A 23,662-nucleotide genomic window follows, 5' to 3' on the forward strand; every position below is an offset into this window, starting at 1 on the left:
TGGAAAGGAAGCCCTGGAAATGGAGTTAAGAGAACAGATAGCAGCAGAATCAGAGACTGGGACCAATATGGATAGAAAAACAAAGTCACCAGACAACAAAGGTAGAAAAAATCATTTTATTTTCATTTTAGTGTTTGGAATTTGTCTTATTTGCACTGGGTATACTGGAGCTGTAACAGCTTACAGAAATTATTTATAATGAAAAAAAATCAAATTATTTTTTCTCCTATACTAGTATAATATTTTCAATGATGTCTGTTTATATGCGCCATGGCTGGTACAAGGGGTGTGACTAATGTGGGTGTGGCTATAATAGGGGCGGTGCCATGTGTGATTACCCCGCCCACAATGAGTACCGGCACCTTTTTTTCTACAAAAAAAAGCACTGGCTACAAGGCATACGCAGCGCTGCACAAACATAGAAGAAAGACAGTCCCTGCTCAAAGAGCTTACAATCAGTGGAATTCTATGAAGGGAGCTTCAAGATTAGCTCTTTATAGAATAGCAACGATTGCCAAATTAAATCCATGTGCATAAATTGGGTGCAGATCCCTGATATTCTGCAACACTGCAGGCATCACCCATGCTCCTCACATGGCCACGCCCCCACAATCCTATTTAGGTGGCCATTGTTATTGAATAGAGCATAGCCAACCAAAGAGTGAGGTGTGAATGGGAACTGTTTGAAAGGTGCTTTTGTGTGTGTATAAATGTCTATCCCTGTGTGTGTGTGTGTGTGTGTGTGTGTGTGAATGCAAATGCGAGGATGACCTTAGGAAAGCTTGTGTTGCTTATGAAAACCAGCTAGTTGCTATGAAATATTAACAAGCCCCACCATCATCATCACCCATCTAGCAGAACAAAGCTGAAGCAGTATCATCATTTGCTTAATTATCACAAAGCATATCTTTGTAAAATAAAACTTGGAAAAAATGAAAAGGAAGAGCACACACACACACACTCCTTAAAGGTTAAAGAATAATATATCTCAATAAGTCAGTGTATATTTCGAATCTCTGTGGGTATCTTTCTGGTATCTTCATGTATGTCTCTTTATTCATGTGCATGGGGGTTTGTGTGTAGGTGGCTGGTGTACATTATATGAGAGCAGAATACATTTTATGCTGCTTATCCCAGAAATAGGCAGTGGATTTTCCCCAAGTCCCTTTTAATAATGGTCTATGGACTTTTCCATTAGGAAGCTGTCCAAACATTTTTAAACCCCGCTAAGCTAATCGCCTTTACCACATTCTCTGACAATGAATTCTAGAGTTTAATTACACATTGAGTGAAGAAATATTTTCTCAGATTAGTTTTAAATTTACTACTTTGTAGTTTCATTGCATGCCCCATAGTCCTAGTATTTTTGGAAAGCGTAAACAGACGATTCACGTCTACCCGTTCTACTCCCCTCATTATTTTATAGACCTCTATCATATCTCCTCTCAGCCATCTTTTCTCCAAGCTGAAGAGCCCTAGCTGCTTCAGCTTTTCCTCATAGGGCAGTTGTCCCATCCCCTTTGTCATTTTCATTGCCCTTCACTATATCTTTTCTAATTCCGCTATATCTTTTTTGAGATACGGCGACCAGAAATGAACACAGTATTTGAGGTGTGGCCGCACCATGGAGCGATACAAAGGCATTATAATGTCCTCATTTTTGTTTTCCATTCCTTTCCTAATAATACCTAACATTCTATTTGCTTTCTTAGCTGCCGCAACACAATGAGCAGAGGGTTTCAACGTTTCATCAATGACTACACCGAGATCCCTTTCTTGGTCGGTGACTCCTAACGTGGAACCTTGCATTACGTAGCTATAATTTGGGTTTTTCTTTCCCACATGCATCACTTTGCACTTGCTCACATTAAACATCATCTGCCATTTAGATGCCCAGTCTCCCAGTCTCATAAGGTCCTCTTGTAATTTTTCACAATCCTCTTGCGATTTAACAACTTTGAATAACTTTATGTTGGCATCAAATTTAATTACCTCACTAGTTACTCTCATCTCTAGATTATTTATAAATATGTTAAAGAGCAGCAGTCCCAGCACAGACCCCTGGGGAACCCCAATATCTACCCTTCTTCACTGAGAATACTGACCATTTAACCATACTCTCTCTTTTCCATCTTTTAACCAGTTTTTAATCCACAGTAGGACCCTACCTCCTATCCCATGACTCTTCAATTTCCTCTGGAGTCTTTCATGAAGTACTTTGTCAAACGCCTTCTGAAAATCCAGATACATAATATCAACCGGCTCACATTTATCCACATGTTTGTTCACCCCTTCAAAGAAATATAATAGATTGGTGAGGCAAGATTTCCCTTCACTAAATCCATGTTGGCTTTGTCTCATTAATCCATGCTTTTGAATATGCTCTGCAATTTTGTTCTTTATAATAGTCTCTACCATTTTGCCTGGCATCGACGCCAGGCGCACCGGTCTATAAATCCCGGATCTCCACTGCAACCTTTTTTAAAAATCGGCGTTACATTGGCCACCCTCCAATCTTCCAGTACCACACTCGATTTTAAAGATAAATTACATATTACTAACAATAGTGGCGCAAGTTCAATTCTTTCAGTACACTGGGATGAATACCGTCCAGTCCAGATTTGCTACGCTTCAGTTTGTCAAATTGCCCTATTACATCTTCCAAGTTTATAGAGATTTCATTTAGTTTCTCCAACTCATCAGTTTTTGAATACCATTTCTGGCACCAGTATGTCTCCCAAATCTTCCTCGGTGTAGACTGAAGCAAAGAATTCATTTAATCTCTCTGCTACGGTTTTGTCTTCCCTGATCGCCCCTTTTACCCCTCGGTCATCTAGCGGTCCAACTGATTCTTTTGCTGGCTTCTTGCTTTTAATATAACTAAAAAAATGTTTACTGTGTGTTTTTGCCTCCAACGCAATCTTTTTTTTTCAAAGTCCCTCTTTGCCTTCCTTATCAGCACTTTGCATTTGACTTGATATTCCTTATGCTGTTTCTTATTATTTTCAGTCAGTTTCTTCTTCCATTTTCTGAAGGATTTTCTTTTAGCTCTAATAGCTTCCTTCACCTCACTTTTTAACCATGCTGGCTGTCGTCTGGTCTTCCTCCCTCCGTTTTTTAATATACAGAATATATTTGGCCAGGGCTTCCAGGATGGTATTTTTGAACAGCATCCACGCCTGATGTAAATTTTGACCCTCATAGCTGCTACTCTAAATATTTTTTTCACCGTTCTTCTCATTTTATCATAGTCTCCATTTTGAAAGTTAAATGCTAACGTATTGGATTTCCTGTGTATACTTACACCAAAGCTAATATCAAATCTGATCATATTATGATCACTGTTATCAAGCAGCCCCATCACCATTACCTCCCACACCAGGACTGAATTGGGCTCTTCTGTGCCTTCTAGAGACTTCTGTTAATGCTGTGGCAGAAACTTCAAGTTTTGAAACGATGGGGAAAAGGGTATGGAGACTAGCTAATAAAGTTTGCTTGCCTTTTTTATTTTAAAATTCTAACTGTGTTTATCAATATCCTACAATTCCTCGTTTAAACCCTAATCTTTAAGGTACCAAGCTCAGGATAAAATAATGTCACTTACCCACAGAGATGCCCTCTTCTCTCAGAACTTTTCAGAAAGAAAGTTGCGTGGGACCTTTCTCTATATATAGTTTGGATTCTAAGGAGACTATTTCAAACAAACCCTTTGAAGCTAGCCCAGTAATCAAATTACCCTTAGTAACCTTAACAACTATTCTACTTCCTCACACCTTAATTAACACCTAATTCAGGTCAACTGCAGTGCTATCTTTCCAGCAGGCAAGAACACAAAATAACTTTCTTTTAGGACAGTTCAAGCCTTGCTACTATCCTTTTTATACTCTTGTCTGTTAAGTTTCTACCTCTAGAGAAAGTTTCAGTTTAAAACTATAGGGAAAAGGGATTGTACACTATGGAAACTAGTTAGTAATACTTGCTTCCCTCTCTTTCTTTCTAAGACTGAACTGGGCCCTTCTGTGCCTTCTATAGACTGTTAATGCTGTGGGAGAAACTTCAAATTTTAAAACTATGAGGGAGAGGGTATGGAGACTAGCTAATAAACTTTGCTTGCTTTTTTTTATTTTAAAATTCTAACTATGTTTATGAGTCTCCTACAGTTCCTCTTTTAAGCCCTAATCTTTAAGCTGTGGCAGAAACTTCAAGTTTTAAAACTATGGGGAAAAGGGTATGGAGACCCTAAAAACAAATGTGTTTTAAATTTTTTGCCAGCCTCAAATGTCATACCCAGCTCCATGACAGCAGTATGCAGGTCCCTGGAGCAGTTTTAGTGGGTGCAGTGCACATCAAGCAGGTGGACCCAGGCCCATCCCCCCCTACCTGTTACACTTGTGCTGGTAAATGTGAGCCCTTCAAAACCCACCAGAAACCCACTGTACCCACATGTAGGTGCCACCCTTAACCCCTTAGGGCTATGGTAGTGTTGTAAAGTTGTGGGTAGTGTGTTTTGGGGAGGTTTGGGGGTCTCAGTACCCAAGGTAAGAGAGCTATGCACCTGGGAGCAATTTGTGAAGTCCACTGCAGTGCCCCCTAGGATGCCAGGTTGGTGTCCTGGCATGTGAGTGGGACCAGTGCACTACGAATGCTGGCTTCTTCCACGACCAAATGGCTTGGATTTGGTCGTTTCTGAGATGGGTGTCAGCGGTCTCCATTATCGCTGAAAACCGGGAACGAGCATCTCTAAGGACGACCATCTCTAAGGTCGACCTAAATGTTAAGATTTGGGCGTCCCCGACCATATTATCGAAACAAACGATGGACGCCCATCTTGTTTTGATAATACGGGTTTCTCCGCCCCTTCCCGAGGACGACCTGCTAGGACGCCCTCAGGAAAACTTGGGCGCCCCGTTCGATTATTCCTCTCTATGTCTTTCATAATACAGACTTTATTTTTGGAACATAAAATTTGGATTTTTCCTAATCTAGCGAGATCAACTCAAGAGTGTAGAAAATGTTTCTTAGCCACGAGAGCAGAGACACGAAGTCTGGGTGCTTCATTTTTCCTTAGATATCCTTGTAAGTGTTTAGTGAAATACTTAGGTAATTCCTATATATTCTTTGTCCCAGATCAGTAGAGATCTTTTTTAGATGCTAAGAAATCTTTGATTCCAATTACTCCCACAATTGTGTCCAATGTAGATGACCCTTGCTGAATTGAAGATATGATTTGTTGTGTGATGTTAAAGCCTTTTCTTCTTTTTCAATTACCTCTAATAGTAATCCCCATATAATGCTGTACTAGCGCCTCCATCTTTTGTAGCCTAGTGGAGTTTAAAACTTTACATTTTTGATTCCTGTGTATTTGATATGTTATTGACTCATATTTCTTTGTAACAGGATTATAATGCTTGTTACATTATGAAAAATTGCAATAAACAAATTTTTTTTCCATTTTTCCAAGGTTATTTGATTATCATGGTCGTGTCCCACCTCCACCTCGTACTGTGATACCTCTGAAACGCCCTCGTATAGCTGTGCCATCAACTCGCAGAGGAAAAGGAGTTTTTTCAGTTAAAGGAGGATTAAGATCTACATCGGGTGGAGCTGTTTCTTCAGGATTAAAATGTGAGTTATCCGCATTAATTGTTTCCTCTTTCCTGTCATAAGGTCAAGAAATTCAACTTGATTTCTAGTCCATTGATTAAAGAAGGACCTTTTCTTACATATGTCAACCAAATAAAACTGTCTTCTTTCCATAACTGTGTTATTGGTTTTCTTTAAACATATTTTTATTACTACATATCATCATTCTGAATATTAGGTTTATCGGAAAAGAACTTCACTAAATGTGTGGGATCCAATAATACCTAAGAATTATTTTCATATTTGACCAAGCACTTAGAGGGAAATTTAAGGAGAAAGGAAGCTCTTACAGCTAAAGCTTTAGGCTTCAACTGCAGGAAAGCATTGCCCTCCCAAACGGCTTGCATGGCAGCATCTCTCTCTCCATCCAACTACTTCCTGCAGCTCCGGTGTCACTCCTGTCTTCCTCCTCTCTGCTCTTCTCCCGCTGCAGCTTTTCCATCTTCCGGACTGGCAACAGCGTTAGCAAAGTAAGCACACTGCCTTTGCGTGGCCTGGAAGCCTTCTCTCTTTTGCAACTTCCTGTTTCCTCATAGACAGGTCGCTCGCTGCAGAGAGAAGGCTTCCAGGCCAAGCAAAGGCAACGTGCTTACATTGCTAACGCTGCTGGTAGCCTGGAAGATGAAAAGGCTGCAGCGGGAGCAGAGTGGAGAGGTGGAGGAATGACACCGGAGCTTGCAGGGGGGAGGGAGAGTGCATGACACAGGATCTGGCGGCAGCGGCAGAGGGATAAGGGAGAGCGAGTAACACCGGACTTGTAGGGAAGAAGGGAGGGAGGAGGGCGGGTGACACTGGACTTTGTGGGACAGGAGGGAGAGAGGGAGGGAGAGTGGCGCCGACCCTGTGGGGGGGAGGGAGGAAGATTGGGAGAGCGACACTGAACATGGAAGGGGGAGGGAAAGTGACACAGGACCTTGTGGGAAGGGGAGAGAGGGAAAGCGACACCAGACCTTGTGGGGGAGGCGGGGAGTAGGGAGGGAAAGCAACACCAGACTTTGTGGAGAGGGAGAGGGATGGAAAGTGACACCGGACCTTGGAGGGAAGGGAGGGAGGGTGAGGCCATACCTTGGAGGGAGGGAGGGGGAGCGACACTGGACCTTGCAAGGGGAGAAGAGGAAGGAAAGAAGGGAATGGGATATAGTGTAAGATATATAAGATTGGCCTTGGAAATAAGGGAATAAAAGAGAGACAGGGATAGAGCTGGAGACTGATTGGGTGATGAGATTGTGGAGGGTAGATGAGGGCTAGGAGGGTGGGAATGGGGGCTAAGGAAGTGGGGGAAAGATGGGGAAAGATAGGGGTTTAGGAGACTAGATAAGTGAGAGACAGAAGGAGCGATGGTAAAAGGTAGTAGGTAGATGAGAAGTGAAACAGAGACTAAGGTGAGAGAAAGGAGGATAAACATAAATAAGGGGGGTGGGAACATGATGTGGATGTTGAAACCTGTGAAACCTTATCTCCCCTTGAACACCTTCCGCAGCTTGGTACAATCCACGGTACTCACCCACACTGATTACTGTAATAGTATCTTCGTTGGATGTAAGGCCCAAATCATGAAAAAACTTCAAACTGCCCAGAACACGGCAGCTAGACTTATTTATGGGAAGCCTAAATTTGAAAGTGCAACACCCCTCCGTATGAAACTTCATTGGCTCCCTATTAGAGAACGAGTCAACTTTAAGGCCATCACACTAATCCACAAGATTATCCATGGAGTATCACCAAGTTACATGGTCAATCTATTAAACCTTTCCGACCAGAAACATGTCAACATCTTCACAATCATACCTTAACCTGCACCTTCCCAATTGCAAAGGACTAAATTACAAAACCTACCATGCATCTAACGTTCCCTACCTGGGATTCCAACTCTGGAATGCTCTACCCAGATACATTTGGTCAGTTAATGAATATCTTCCCTTTAGGAAACTATTGAAAACCCATCTATTCAAACAGGTTTACCCGAATGACTTGACCTACCATAAGCAAACATAAGCAACCCATCTATTTACTGGTTCAACTAATCATTAACAACAAGGACTCAGAAAATATCTCCTGCCAACCTTCTTACCCTCCATGCTCTTCCCAACTTCTCCTTTATTGCTCCACCTCCTTACCTATCCCTATCCTTTCTCTCATACTTCTTCTATCCCATTTACTCCTTGTTCATTTGTCCTATCACATACCTCCTTTGTTGATTCTGATACTACAGATTGTATTCTCTTGTTACTATGTAAGCTGCATTGAGCATGCGATGAATGGGAAAGCGCGGGGTACAAATGTAATAAATAAATAAATGAAATGCAAGGTCACTGCCAGACAGATGTAGAGAAGGAAAGGAAGAAGCCAAGAGGAGAGAAGAAATGGAAACATCAAAGTGGGAAAGAATTTAGAGAAGACTGACACATGGAAAGTGGAAAGGAAACTAAGACCAGCCCAATTAGAAAAATAAAGTGCTCGGACAACAAAGGTAAAAAGAAATATTTGTATTTAATACTTTTTAAGGACTGAGATGTGCCTGCTTTGTGAAATGTACATATTTTCTATTTTTGTATTTCACAGAGTGCAGGAGAAAATATATTTCTGTTTCTAATTTACCAATGTTTACACTGCTTACAGAGTCTGCCTCTCTTGAGGGAGATCTCTTTCAGTTTTTCTGTAGTTCCCTGTTTTGTATAGTGATGAAAACCACTGAAGTGGGGCAACAAATGACCACTATGAATAGTCTAGAAGGGAAAAGAGGGAGAGTAGTGGAAGGGTCTTCCAACATAGGACACTAACACACAGGTAATTGTTCAAGAGGCTTTATTGGCAATTACCTGCATGATAATGTTCTATATTGGAAGATCCTTCCACTACTCTCCCTCTTTTCCCTATTTTGTATCATGTTCTGCATGTGCAACTTAGGTGAAGGATTCTGCTAGTATGTAGTATCTGTATAGGAATGTGTAACAGTCCAGATTGTTCCAGTTTCCCAGTAGCAGGTATATTGGTGTTTGGGATGGGGGGGGAGTATTTTTTCTAGCTATGTGGCATGGTATGGAGAGTTGCTGATAAGGAAGGAGAAAGAGCTGGGATTTGGAGAAAGCAAACAGAGATTGTGCTGTGATAGGCCTGATAACAGTGATCATAATATGACTGGTTTTGATATTAGCTTTGAAGTAAGTATACGTAGGAAATCAAATACGTTAGTGTTTAACTTTTAAAAAGGAGACTATGATAAAATGAGAACAGTGAAAAAAAAACAAAGGAGCGGCTGCAAGGGTCAAAAATTTACATCAGGCACGGATGCTGTTCAAAAAACCCATCCTGGAAGCCCAGGCCAATTATATTCCGCGTATTAAAAAAGGAGGACGGAAGACCAAATGACAGCCGGCATGGTTAAAAAGTGAAGGAAGCTATTAGAGCTAAAAGAAAATCCTTCAGGAAATGGAAGAAGAAACCAACTGAAAATAATAGGAAACAGCATAAGGAATGTTAAGTCGAATGCAAAGAGCTGATAAGGAAGGCTAAGAGGGACTTCGAAAAAAAGATTGCGTTGGAGGCAAAAACACATAGTAAAAAATTTTTTAGGTATATGAAAAGCAGGAAGACAGCAAAAGAATTGGTTGGACCGCTAGATGACTGAGGAGTAAAAGGGGCGATCAGGGAAGACAAAGCCATAGCAGAGAGATTAATTGAATTCTTTGCTTCGGTCTTCACCGAGGAAGATTTGGGTGAGATACCGTGCCAGGAATGGTATTCGAAGCTGGCGAGTCGGAGAAACTGAATGAATTCTCTAGAACCCTGGAGGATGTAATGGGGCAGTTCTACAAATTGAAGAGTAGCAAATCTCCTGGACTGGATGGTATTCATCCCAGAGTACTGCTAGAACTGAAAAATGAACTTGCGGAGCTATTGTTAATATGTAATTTATCCTTAAAATCGAGCGTAGTACTGGAAGATTGGAGGGTGGCCAATGTAACGCTGATTTTTTAAAAAGGTTCCAGAGGAGATCCGGGAAATTATAGACCGGTGAGTCTGATGTCGGTGTCGGGCAAAATGGTAGAGACTATTATAAAGATTACAGAGCATATTCAAATCATGAATTAATGAGACAGTCAACATGGATTTAGTGAAGGGAAATCTTGCCTCACCAATCTACTACATTTCTTTGAAGGGGTGATCAAACATGTGGATAAAGGTGAGCCGGTTGATATTGTGTATCTGGATTTTCAGAAGGCGTTTGACAAAGTACCTCAGAAAGACTCCAGAGGAAATTGGAGAGTCAAGGGATAGGAAGTAGTGTTCTATTGTGGATTAAAAACTAGTTAAAATATAGAAAACAGAGACTAGGGTTAAATGGTCTGTATTCTCAATGGAGAAGGGTAGTTAGTGGGGTTCCCCAGGGGTCTGTGCTGGGACCGCTGCTTTTTAACATATTTATAAATGACCTAGAGATGGGAGTAACAAGTGAGGTAATTAAATTTGCTGATGACACAAAGTTATTCAAAGTCGTTAAATCGCGGGAGGATTGTGAAAAATTACAAGAGGACCTTACGAGACTGGGAGACTGGGTGTTTGAATGGCAGGTGACATTTAATGTGAGCAAGTGCAAAGTGATACATGTGGGAAGGAGGAACCCAAATTATAGCTACGTCATGCAAGGTTCCATGTTAGGAGATACAGACCAAGAAAGGGATCTAGGTGTCGTCGTTGATGATACTTTCAAACCTTCTGCTCAGTATGCTGCTGTGGCTAAGAAAGCAAATAGAATGTTAGGTATTATTAGGAAAGGAATGGAAAACAAAAATGAGGACGTTATAATGCCTTTGTATCACTCCATGGTGCGACCACATCTCAAAAAAGATATAGTGGAATTAGAAAAGATACCGAGAAGGGCGACGAAAATGATAAAGGGGATGGGACAACTTCCCTATGAAGAAAGGCTGAAGCATCTAGGGCTCTTCAGCTTGGAGAAAATGTGACTGAGGGGAGATATGATAGAGGTCTATAAAATATTGAGTGTAGTTGAACAGTAGATGTGAAGCATCTTTTTATGCTTTCCAAAAATACTAGGACTAGGGGGCATGCGATGAAGCTACAATGTAGTAAATTCAAAACAAATCAGAGAAAATGTTTCTTCACACATGTGTAATTAAACTCTGTGGTAAAGGCGGTTAGCTTAGTGTAGGTTTAAAAATGTTTAGACGGCTTCCTAAAGGAAAAGTCCATAGACCATTATTAAATGGACTTGGGGAAAATCCACTGTTTCTGGGATAAGCAGTATAAAATGTTTTGTACTTTTTTGGGATCTTGCCAGGTGTTTGTGACCTGGATTGGCCACTGTTGGAAACAGGATGCTGGGCTTGATGGACCTTTGGTCTGTCCCAGTATGGCAATATTTATGTACTTATGTCCTTATGTAGTAAATTTAAAAGGAATCGTAGAAAATATTTCTTCACTCAACATGCAATTAAACTCTGGAATTCTTTTGTCAGAGAATGTAGTAAAAGCGGTTAGCTTAGCGAGGTTTAAAAAAGGTTTGGATGGCTTCCTAAAAGAAAAAGTCCATAGACCATTATTAAAAAGGACTTATGGCAATAATTAGGGGCCCTTTTACTAAGTTGTGTAAACATCTGTGCGCTCCCAATGCATGCCAAAATGGAGTTACTGTATGGTTACAGCATGGCCCTTGTGGTACTTTTATTTTTGGTGTGTGTCTGCTACATGCGCCTGAAAAATATTTTTTTATTTTCTGGCACGCGTCAACTATGCGTGCCAAGTGGCATTTGGTGCACGTAGGTCATTACTGCCCGGTTACTGCATTAGACTTTACCTCTAGGTCAATGGCTAGTGGTAAGTTCTCAGACCCAAAATGGACGCGCAGCGATTTTCATTTTGCCGCACGTCTATTTTCTGCAAAAATGTTAAAAAGGCCTTTTTTACAGGCACGCTAAAAAATGGATTGGCATGCGCCCAAAACCTGCGCCTACAGTACCGCAAGCCATTTTTCAGTGCACCTTAGTAAAAGGACCCCTTATGTACTTATTACTAGTCAAACAGATAACCAGGCTTGGGTACCGAAGAGTATGTCAAAAGTAACACACATAATGGAGAAATGCTCACATAATAGAATTGCAAATGTTTCTGGCTCTGTATATGTGTAACATGTATTGATTGTTAAATAATTAAGCAAGTGCTATGGGCTGTCTATTAAAGCAGTGTACATTTGCAATGAAACAAAGGTACTAAATGCATAAATATAGAAAATATTGACCATGATGGCACACAAAATAAAATGCGTACAAAAGACTAGGCCATATAGAAATATAGAGATGATATCACTGTGCCGGCCAGAGTGTAATACAATCTATTTATAAAGACATCAAACCAAAATAAATACAATAAATAATCTGGATGTTATACAGTCTAGTATTAAAAACATCAAAGTGAAATAGACAATAAGGACCCTATTTACTAAGGTGTGCTAGCGTTTTTAGCGTTCACTAAACACTAGAGACACATATATATTCCTATGGGTGTCTCTAGCATTATTAGTGTGTGCTAATTTTTAGCATGTGCTAAAAACACTAACTCAGCTTAGTACACAGGGTCCTTATTTGAAAAATCTATATGTGCATGTGTTAATAACACTCAGCTGTCCAGCAAGGCTAAGAGAAACAATGCCAAAGTAAGTCAAACAAAAGTTACTAGTATGAAGGCGGTCAGTGATTACGTAAAACCAATATGTGTTAATGTCACTCAGACTCCCATAAATGTATATTTAATGGGTAAAATAATCATGTAAGTTAAAAAAAAAAAACAATTGAAGCAACATATGTGTGTTTTGGTAAAGTGCTAAATGAGTATTGTGTAAAATCACCTACTAGCTTGGTTGAAACGTAACATACTATTTTAGAAAAACAAAAGTAGGATATGTATCTTTTATTGCATACACTTTATGAGTAGTACTGTTCTGTGATGCTAATATCATGAGATGCCAACTGCTGAAATGCTGCAGTATGGTGATGTGGCATGTGGATTAGATGGAAAAGATTGAAAAAAAGCTGAAACAAGTGAAGGCTATAATGTGCTGGCTGGGAAAAAAAGGAAGGAGGGGGAGGAGGGCAGCTGCTTCACAGAAATGGGTGATAATGGAATCCAGAAGGGACAGTTGTGTTGAACTTGTTGATTAATTTCTGTTCTTCTCTAAGTAAAAGATTGTTGATATTTCTTCTTCTCCAATGTGGCTCAAAGAACGATGGGGGCACACTCAATGTTCCTGTAGATACAGCTGCGGTGTTCTATGATCCGGGTCTTGATCATCCTGTTGGTCTTGCCGATATACAATAATGGATACAGATATTGTAAAATGCATTATAGTTGGAACGAGTTACAATTGGACACATAGGAGCCAACTTTTCAGAATTATTGGGGGTGCTACGCCTAGTGGAAATAGCTCTTCCTTGGACACATACAAGGAATTTTCTCAATATTGGGTGTGCTCAAGCACCCACAGAGTCGGCTTCTATGATTGGACATATGTCTCGGTTCATACCTTTTCTGAGTAGCAGGATGTATGAAGGCAGATGTTTCCCCAAGAGTGACAGCACACACTACACCTACCACACTTCTGATGCCCAAGGAAGACCTCCTGTGGTCCAGGCTTCAGTTCAGGCAGGGTTGATGGTACAAATTTCTCCTGAAGGTTTCTTTCTCTCAAATAAGCTATAACAAGTTGTTATTTTCTGAAGCACTCATGGACGTCCAGAATATGCCAATGGCATCGTAAGATTTTCTTAATCTTATTGGCAAGGTGTAAAAAAACTTAAGGGTGCAAACGATGTCATGTGTTTGTCAGGTTTTGCTATTCTGCAAGAGTTCTTGTCTGTCTTCACTGTGTGCTCTCATGTAGCCCATTGATACATGTTGAGGAACCTCTTGGTCATGATACACGCTTGTTCAGTGAAACAGGTCCACACCAAAAAGTCCAACTTTTAGCCCTGGATGTGTTTACTTTGTTCCATTATGGCAGAAAAACGCCCAGGTTGTGGGAACGCCCAAATCTGGCCCCACACTCCTCTTCGTGATTTGGATGCACTGCAGATGAATGGCATAGAAAAATGACTTAAAAATGTGTTTTGAAAATAATGATTTGGACGTTTTTGCAAGAAAAATATCCATCTGCTGCTGTGTGCTGCTTTTGGGATTTTTTTTTTGTTTCAAAAATGAGCCCCATAATCAATCTAGTTATTTAAGAAATCAGTAGTATCCATTCAAAATCTTATGTTCTAGCTTTTACCATTCATAGATCTTTCAGGGCAAATAAACATAGTAACTTTTAAAAAATATTTATAAAATATATTTTATTCTGCCAATCATTACAAACTTTATACAAGATGCAATAGTGCAGGTGGTGGTAAATGCCTCTTGACTTGCTGGCCTGTGTGCAAGGGAAGTATGAGATATTGAGGTCAGGTCAGATACAGAGGTAGAAGTCTGCATGGTACATGATAGACAAAGAAATGTGTTCTCATTATGGAGAGGATGGCTGTGAGAGAGAGATTGTATAGATTGGAGTACAGATTGGTATGTGTCCAAATAAGAAAAACATTTCCTATCTGACATAACAGTTCCTCCTGTCTGGTGGTTTGTTTTCTGACTTTAGTAAACAGTTTTTTCGTATGGATAAGTCCTGGAGTTTTCCCCATTTATTCCTATAGTTCCAAGATGAATAAGTTAAATGAGGCAGTGTGGACCAGTATGTTTGACCTCTTGCCTTTTGGTTGTACTGACATCATGAGCGGTGCATGCTTAGGGAAGTTTGCTTACACCTTTTTCTATATGGAACTGATAGAAAATGAGCAACTTTGCAATTTGGAAAAAAGGATAATCAGGATTCTGCATAGGAAACTACTAATGCAGTTTGAGGCTTAGAACATGGCAGGTCCGAAACGCTTCATTATGCAATCATTGTTGCCCAATTTGCTGCTATTCAGCCTCTCACAAAGCACCTACTCAGGCTTTGAATAGTGAATATTTTTATTCTTGACTTTGCCAAATAGCTATTGCTGCAGTCTTCTTTTTGGACTCAAAATGGATGAATCAACCGCAGACATTTCAAGGGTTATATTCACTGAAATTCAACAGTTAGAAAAAAATTAGTCGGTATTGGAAAATGAAAATAATCACATCCTAGGTTGAAAAAGACCTACTCAAAAGACTTGTATATCTCAGAAATATCATATTTATATTTATTTGAATAGATTTATACACTGCATTAGTAAAAAGCTCATTAAGGGGGTTGTTTACTAAAGCTTAGCTTGAGTTATCTGCAGCAGGGCCCATAAAAATAAAATGCAGATAACTCGAGCTAAGTTTTACTAAACAACACCCTAACTGGTTTATAATAAATTGGCACCATGATCAGCAATCCATATATGTGGAACACAGTAATTATTTGTGTCTTGCCCCGTCTTTAGCCGTTTTCAAGTCCAAACTCAAAACCCACCTCTTTACCACTGCTTTTGACTCCTAACTCACTTGCCCTGTCCTTTATCCTCACCTCTTTATTCCCTTACCCTTAATTGTTATGTCTGTATTCCCTTACCCTTAACTGTTTTGTTTGTATTCCCTTACCCTTAATTGTTTTGTCTGTTTACCTATCTAGATTGTAAGCTTTTTGAGCAGGAACTGTCTTTTGTGTATGGTGTACAGCGCTGCGTATGCCTTGTTGGGCTATAGAAATGATAAGTAGATAGATAGAAGTAGATAGTATAGCATGTTAGCTGTTCAAAAATATGGATTTTTAGCAATAATACAAAAGCAGCACAAAAAAAATGTTTCAGCAACTTTATTCATCCAAAAATGAACAGTTATAGTCCCACTGCTAGCTATGATCAGTTTTCATCATCTTTGACAATACTGGTCAAAGTATTTAACAGACCCAGGAGCATCCCGAGCTGGAATTGCACCTTATGTGAAACACCCCCTAGCGCTCCTACGCCACCCACTGTGCCTTGCACTCTGTGTGGACTTACTGCCCCCACAGTCCTTGGAACAACCCTGATGCGACCATATTATTCCTAAGAATCGTGGGCTGTATTCAGTCGGAGCATTTTTGAGTTCTCACTTCTCTGAAATACACACAGTAAAAAACCAATTTTCATTAAACTTATCATAAAGAATCACAAATTAGAAACAGAAATAATGAGACATTATACAAGCAGTGCAACTGCAGAGCAAGTCAATGCATTTCACCCTTACTGACATCTTTCAATCACTGGGCGATGCAGAAAGCAACTGTGGGCTTAGCCGTGGGGTTACCGCTGGTTAAACGCAGGTTGTACACTCTGAGCAAATCAGAAAGGTCTTGTGCATGGGAGCCACAAGTTGTATTAAAATGTATGCTGATGAGCTAATTTAGGTATTCTATGCAATGCAAAGAGTATGCCGCTCACTTTTGAAGCGGGCACAATGCAAGTATTTTTTCGCTAGGATCTGGGTTGGCATAGAAGATTTTGTGGAGAGGATTTCTTGTTACTCTTTCAAATTTAACTGCCGGTTTTCTCCTGTTTTTCAAGGAGAAAGAAGCCCCTTCAAGGTATACAGGCAGATGGAAAGTAACAAACGTGTGCATGTCGGAGCAAAACCAAAAATGAAAGCACACATTGGCACTTGTTCTTCTCCACCTAAATATGAGCCTTGAAAAAAATTTATGTGTAAGCAATTTTCGCAAGGCTCATATTTAGGTACAGAAGCACAAGCACTGATATGTGCTGACACTTTCAGTTCTTGTTTGGACATGTGCACAAGAAGCTGTGTTTACTGTGAAACCGTGTGCACATGCATCCGGCATACTCTCCCCCACATTTACCATAGGTTTACCATACATAAAATGTACATACAATTAGCTTCTTGTATGTTGCAGTATTTCACTCACAGTAGACACCACATGCTTAGATATTAACATGCGGCTGTACCACGAACCTTTCTGCATCAGCTCTTGACTGCACTGAAAATGAACGTAAGAGTAGCCATAATGGGTCAGACCAATGGTCCAGCTAGCCCAGTATCCTGTTTCCAACAGTGGCCAAGCCGGGTCACAAGTACCTGGCAAAAACCCAAATTGTGGCAACATTCCATGCTACAAATCCCAGGGCAATCAGTGGCTTCCCGTGTCTGACAATAGAAGACTATGGAATTTTCCTCCATGAACTTGTCCAAACCTTTTTTAAACCCAGATACACTAATCGCTGTTATCACATCCTCTGGCAAAGAGTTCCAGAGCTTAACTATTCATTGAGTGAAAAAATATTTCCTCCTATTTGTTTTTAAAGTATTTCCATGTAACTTCCTCAAGTGTCCCCTAGTCTTTGTACTGTTGGAATGAGTAAAAAAATGGATTTACTTCTATTCATTCTACACCACTCAGGATTTTGTATATCTCAATCATATCTCCCCCCATCCGTCTCTTTTCCAAGCTGAAGAGCCCTAACCTCTTTAGTCTTTCCTCATATGAGAGGAGTTCCATCCCCTTTATCATTTTGGTCACTCTTCATTGAACCTTTTCTAATTCTGCTAAATCTTTTTTGAGATACAGCAATCAGAACTGAACACAGTACTCAAGGTGCAGTCGCACCATGGAGCGATACAGAGGCATGATAGTATTTTCGCTCTTATTCACCATCCCTTTCCTAATAATTCCTAGCATCCTGTTTGATTTTTTTGGCTGTCAGCACACATTGAGCAGACGATTTCAGTGTATTATCTACAACAACACCTAGATCGTTTTCTTGAATGCTGACCCCCAAGGTGGACCCTAGCATAAGAACATAAAAGTAGCCATACTGGGTCAGACCAATGGTCCATCTAGCTCAGTATCCTGTTTTCCAAACAGTGGCCAAAGCCAGGTCACTAGTACCTGGCAGAAACCCAAATCGTGGCAACACTCCATACTACAAATCCCAGGGCAAGCAGTTGCTTCCCATGTCTGTCTCAATAGCAAACTATGAACTTTTCCTCCAGGAATTTGTCCAAACCTTTTTACGCTAACCACTGTTACCACATCCTCCGACAAATTACTAGTAGTGTATTCTCTTGCAAAGGCTGTCTCTCTTTCTCACCTGAGCTGGATTCCTTTGTTGACCTACTGTCATTTCCTAATTATTTCTACTATCTTTGTCTTGATGGGTCAGCTAGGGTATAACCTGTCTCTCCAATCGAGGACTGCCCTCTAAGTCCGCCTCTGCTACCTTGTCTCAAGTTCTGTCCCTGTTGGCCGTTCTATATCTCTCCCCTAGGTTTGTGGTTGTTCTTCTCAACCCCTCTGCCCCATGAGCTCAGACTTTCTCCATCTTGTCAGATGCACAGGTTTCCCTGCTAAGAACTTGTCTTTTTACCTCATTCATTCTTTCTTTCAAGACACTGCACGAATCAGCATCCCATCTCTGAACCATTTTCATTCATCTATCAGCTCTCCCACCTCTGCCATAAAGCTTCCTTTTATTTATTGCATTTGTATCCCACGTTTTCCCACCTCTTTGCAGGCTCAATGCGGCTTACAACGCATCATGGATACTGGAAATAAGAAGAGGATATACATTTGGTTTTACAGAAAGATTTTGGGTTACATGGTCATGAAATACAAGATAGTGGTATAACAGAAGACATTATCGGACATTAGAAATACAAGATAGTGGTGTAGCAGAGACATTATAAGACATTAGATGCGTTACTATGTTTCTGGGTTTATTTGGAGATTTTTACATGTTTTGATCTTTGTGGTATATCTTTTCAAAGAGATGAGTCTTTAGTAGTTTACGGAAGTTGGCTAGTTCATAGGTCGCTTTCAAATAGCATGGTAGCGCGTTCCAGAGTTGCATGCTCATATAGGAGAAGGTAGAGGCGTGTGTTAATTTGTATTTCAGACCTTTGCAGTTGGGAAAATGAAGATTAAGGAATGTTCGAGAAGATTTTTTGCATTCCTGGGTGGCAGGTCTATTAGGTCTGACATGTAGGCTGGGGCAGCTTCCTTCTCTTCAATTCTCTATCTCCATCCTCCTATACAGCTCTCAGAACTACGAAGTCTCTTGCCTCGGGCAGTAACTTCTGAGAATCTACGAAATGTGAATAAATTGGCCACATTTATTCAATAAAAGTAAATTTCAGAAAAAGAAAAGAGACTTCTGGTGTTTGCTGTCATGCCGAGGTTATACTGTCTGAATATCTTAGCTTTAAGAAGATATTATGCTTTAAGGGGTCCCTTTACAAAGGCGCGCTAGCATTTTTAATACACGCTAACTGCTAGAGACACCCATAGGAATATATGGGCATTTGTAGCATTTAGCACACATATATTTATGCACATGCTAAAAACGCTAGCATGCCTTTATAAAAGGACCTCTAAGAGATCAGAAACACTAGGACATTGTCTCTGGTTTTGTTGGCTTCCACATCAGATTCACTGGACATTAGTAGTCCACTTCCTGATATCCTTGCTTCAAAGTTGAATCCTGTTCTCTGCAGGAGACGTTTCAGTAACAACTCCCAATTCAGACAATGTGAACCTTATGTTGCTTTCACATGGACTGGGCACTTGGGGCCTTTGATCTTTATGGTAAAGAGTCTGGCTGCTCAGAAGACTTCTGGGTAATACCTTCTATAGCCTTGAGTACCACCTTCCCAAGTTCTGGAATCAATCCTATAGGCTTTCCTCTCTTATCACTTATCTTAATCTCATCAGAGTCAATAGGTTACCTCAGGTTCTGCTGCACTAGTTGCTGCATCATCTTTTAGTGGAGGGGACTCCTCCACAGTGTCAAAGAAAATAAAGCTGCCTCTGTAATAAGAGCATGTCAGGCAGATTTTATTTAGAACTAGTAAAAAAGCCCCGTTTCTGATGCAAATGAAACGGGGGCTAGCAATGTTTTCTTCTGTGTGCATGTGAGAGTGTGTGTGTCCCTGCCCTCTGGCCTCACTCCCCTCCCCCCTCTGAGTCCTTCACTGTTACAGAGCCAGCGTTTTGATTTCGTGCTCTGCTGTTTTTCTTCACTGACTGTGTTACAGAGAGGGCGGGGCAGACACTCATAGGGAAACCGGATATCTCGCCCCCTTCACACTTCCGGCTGGAGGCTTCATAGAACGTTGGTGTTGCCTTTTATATAGAGAGATATCACATCATTCTGAGGAGAAAGTTATTCGGGTATTCAGAGTATTGCCCTATTTCTGCCTTTCTCTTTCAGAATACAATTTATACAGGCTTTTCACAAACACAGCAAATTCTTTCTTTCCACGGTGTTCACAAAACAAACCGAATTCCTCAAAATAGAAAGGCATAGGCCTTACATTTATCAGCTAAAGACTGACATAACACATAATTCTGAGGAGAATGTACTCACTCTGCTGCTCCCCAGTATCTCTCCACACTCGTCCTTCCCTACACCCCTTCCCGTGCACTCCGCTCCATGGATAAATCCTTCTTATCTGTTCCCTTCTCCACTACTGCCAACTCCAGACTTCGCGCCTTCTGTCTCGCTGCACCCTACGCCTGGAATAAACTTTCTGAGCCCCTACGTCTTGCCCCATCCTTGGCCACCTTTAAATCTAGACTGAAAGCCCACTTCTTTAACATTGCTTTTGACTCGTAACCACTCGCCTCCACCTACCCTCCTCTCTTCCTTCCCGTTCACATTAATTGATTTGATTTGCTTACTTTATTTATTTTTTGTCTATTAGATTGTAAGCTCTTTGAGCAGGAACTGTCTTTCTTCTATGTTTGTGCAGCACTGCGTACGCCTTGTAGCGCTATAGAAATGCTAAATAGTAGTAGTAGTAGTAATAACATCTAAGACCTACTGATTTCACAATACTAAAGAAGCTGATGCATAAAATTCCTTCCGTTTTCGGAGTAACCTCTCCCCTTTCTCAGGATTCTATATTATGCTTGGGATTTGGCTAATATTAGCAAGTTCTCACTTCATGTACCACGAACAATAATAGCAATTTTCCTATGCTCAAATCTGTTTCTAGCCCTTTTCTTTTTATTTCTTTACATAGATGCCCCATTATAGAATTGCTCTCATAGTGATTTTGAATATCAACCTGTTTATTGATACATAGAATAATAGTCCATTCACTCCAATTGGGAATATATTTAGCCAGTATTTATGAAACCTAACATTTTTCAATCAAGCAAAGTCGTACATAGGAGCAACAACAAAATGTGGCTGTAGTATTAGTCTATATATATTTACTCTTTCAAGAATAATGAAAACTGTTATCACAAATTTCAGGTTCTGGCAAGCTGTCTGGTCTTTGTTTTGATTTGTAATATAATCATTATTTGTAAATAGATGTATTTAAATCCAAGAATTCAGCTATCACATATACAGCAAAAGGAAGTGGAAATATAAACCAGGCTTATCCAAAGAACTGGAACCAGACAAAACCATATAAAATTCAAACAAACAATATTTATTGATATTTACTTAAAAGAGAACTCATTAATATTTCTTTAAAATGACTCGACACAACTTTATGTTTCGGCCCGTTGGCCTACATCAGGAGCCTTGTATCCATAGTAAAAAATGAAACATACGAATTGATGATATGAAATAATCTCAAACCTCAACTAATGGGTAAAAATCCGGAGACAAAAACATATAACATAGAAATGGTCTTGAAAAAGACCGTTTGTAAATGTTCCGTCTGTCACTGGAATCTGCATGAACACAATAGAAATGCATAGTAATGATTTTTTTTTGCATACATTTGCATGCTACGCCTTTTATTATTATTTATCTAACAGTAACTTATATTAAGATGCACTACAGTAATATAACATTTATTAGTGCCATTTAACCTGCATTAAGGGGCAAATTAGCATGCAGTATGGCCATAATACACCTTAATTATTAGCTCCCTAAGGGGCACTTTTACTAAGCCACGGTAGCGCGTTAAATTGGCATGCATTGGGCCATTTTTTTACCACAGCGGGAAAAATGCCTTTTTTTAAATGAGGCAGTAAATGGCCATGCACTAATATTAAAATTAGCACACGGCTATTTATTGCCTGTCTCTTTACCACCACCTATTTAGAAGGTGGTAAGGGCTCACATGCTACTTGTGGAGTAATCAGGCAGCGTGCGGCAATGTGGCCGTGCTGCCGATTACCGCCGGGAATGTGTCCCACGATAGAAAATAGAAAATCATCTTCTACCATGGGAACTACGCTTACCAACTTTGGAACTACCGCCGGGCGCCCACCCTAGCGGTAGGGTCGATTTTGGCATGCGCTACCTGCATTGTAACCCTACCGTGGCTTAGTAAAAGGGCCCCTAAGCATGACTAGCTCCTGAACCCTTCTCTTTTGATCACTGATTTTGAGCACACTATGGACTAGCTGAAACCTATTATTGATCTGCACAAGGAGCTCTTCACTTTAGCAGGCTACCCATGCAAGCAACATGCTTAAAATAAAAGAGTAAGATGGCCATCACATTTGTTCAAAACTGATTATGAATACTGGTGTTTTGATCACTGGGAACAGGAAACAAACAAGAACCACCATTGACCTGTGATACATTCAGAATGTTAAGAAGGCAGAGAATTAGGCTGTGACAGTACATTATTTACCAACTCTTCTACCAGTAGATTGTATTCTTAATGATTGCTGTAAAATGTTTCAAAACCATTTATTAAAATATATTATGAATGATTTGGAATTATAATCAGGCAGACTGCAACTGATTAAAAATAAAAAGCTATTATACAGAACTAAAAGCACCCAGGTTACTTTGAGTTCCTCCCCTTATTTATGAGAACTGAAAATAAATTGGAAAAATAAAGCAGATTTATTATATATACGGTAGTATATACTTTCATGCTTGGTTTCTTCACAGAATTGCACCTCTCTGCTAAGCCCCAACCCACATATCAGCTTCACATTGTGCCTTAAAAAAGAAGATATGATTTGCTATTTGAATTGAAATACAGCATATCGTAAAAATGGAATAATAGTTCTGCAGTATAAGCCATCTAGATAAATTCTTATCAAATATTTTCATCAATGGAAAAAGTGTTTCAGATTTATTCATACAAACATGTTCTTGTTCATGGAAGCCTGGAACAAAACTCTGATAGATTCTCCTCATTGCATATATGATTCACATTTTTTTATTTTTTTTTTTTATTTTTTTCTTTCTTTTACATTGGTTCTAGAATTGGGAATACTGAATTGTATGAAACCTAAATTGTTCCGCTGAATTCTGAGCAAACTGACTGGTAGGAACACGGGTCATTGGTGCCCCAGAAATGCTCGGATTAACATCTTGAAAAGGAATTTTATGATTGCAGTATTAGTCCTGTTGCCTGATTAACCCATATTTTAACATTCCTTTTAGGCTTATTTTGAAAACAAAACATGTGTTCTCTAGCAACTAACAACACATAATTTGCCTGTCCATGCATTTTAAAAAGTTATACATGTAGAGCAGCATTTTAGAAAGGAAGTACAAATTGAGACGTCCCGGTCAGGACATGTCAAGTTGGCTAGTATTTAGAACAGCTTGATACTCCTAGGCCACATTTTAAGGACCTGGGCATTAATAGAATAATCTCCACTTCATCCCAATGACTCCTTCAAACACATCCTCCGTCCCAAAGACCCTTATCATAATTTCCCCTAAAGACCCCATCAGAAATCACACCCTCTGAAAGAATTCCCTTCTTTTCCAAAAGACTCCCTACCATCCAGAGGAACCCATGGATCAACCTGTAGAAATCCCTAGTGACTTTTCTTAAGCCGCAGTAGGCACTAGTACATGCCTACCATGTGCCAAAAAGCACTGCTGCGGGCCAAGCTGTGGTGGCCGGCGGTAGTGTGCTGATCAACACGCGCTAATCCTGCACTAAAAAACAGATTATGCAGAGGATGTGTCTTTGGGGATGAATTTGATGCAGGAGGCGTGTCTTTGGGCAGAGAGTAGGTGTGCCCTGCACTAATTGGGTAGTGCAGATATATTGCTGTGCACTGCCC

General features: G+C 40.1%; 1 protein-coding gene across 4 annotated transcripts in view; it reads left to right on the forward strand.

Annotated features, from left to right (window-relative positions):
- Positions 1-23,662, forward strand: part of RALYL (RALY RNA binding protein like) — an 815,331-nt gene that overhangs the window by 719,273 nt on the left and 72,396 nt on the right. For all 4 annotated transcript variants that reach the window (XM_030216020.1, XM_030216039.1, XM_030216030.1 and 1 more), the window contains one exon: positions 5,462-5,625. In XM_030216020.1, coding sequence (XP_030071880.1) covers positions 5,462-5,625 — 164 coding nt within the window. The remainder of the gene's footprint in view (positions 1-5,461; positions 5,626-23,662) is intronic.

Source organism: Microcaecilia unicolor, chromosome 1 (assembly GCF_901765095.1).
Source record: "Microcaecilia unicolor chromosome 1, aMicUni1.1, whole genome shotgun sequence".
In the NCBI taxonomy this organism is placed as follows: Eukaryota; Metazoa; Chordata; class Amphibia; order Gymnophiona; family Siphonopidae; genus Microcaecilia; species Microcaecilia unicolor.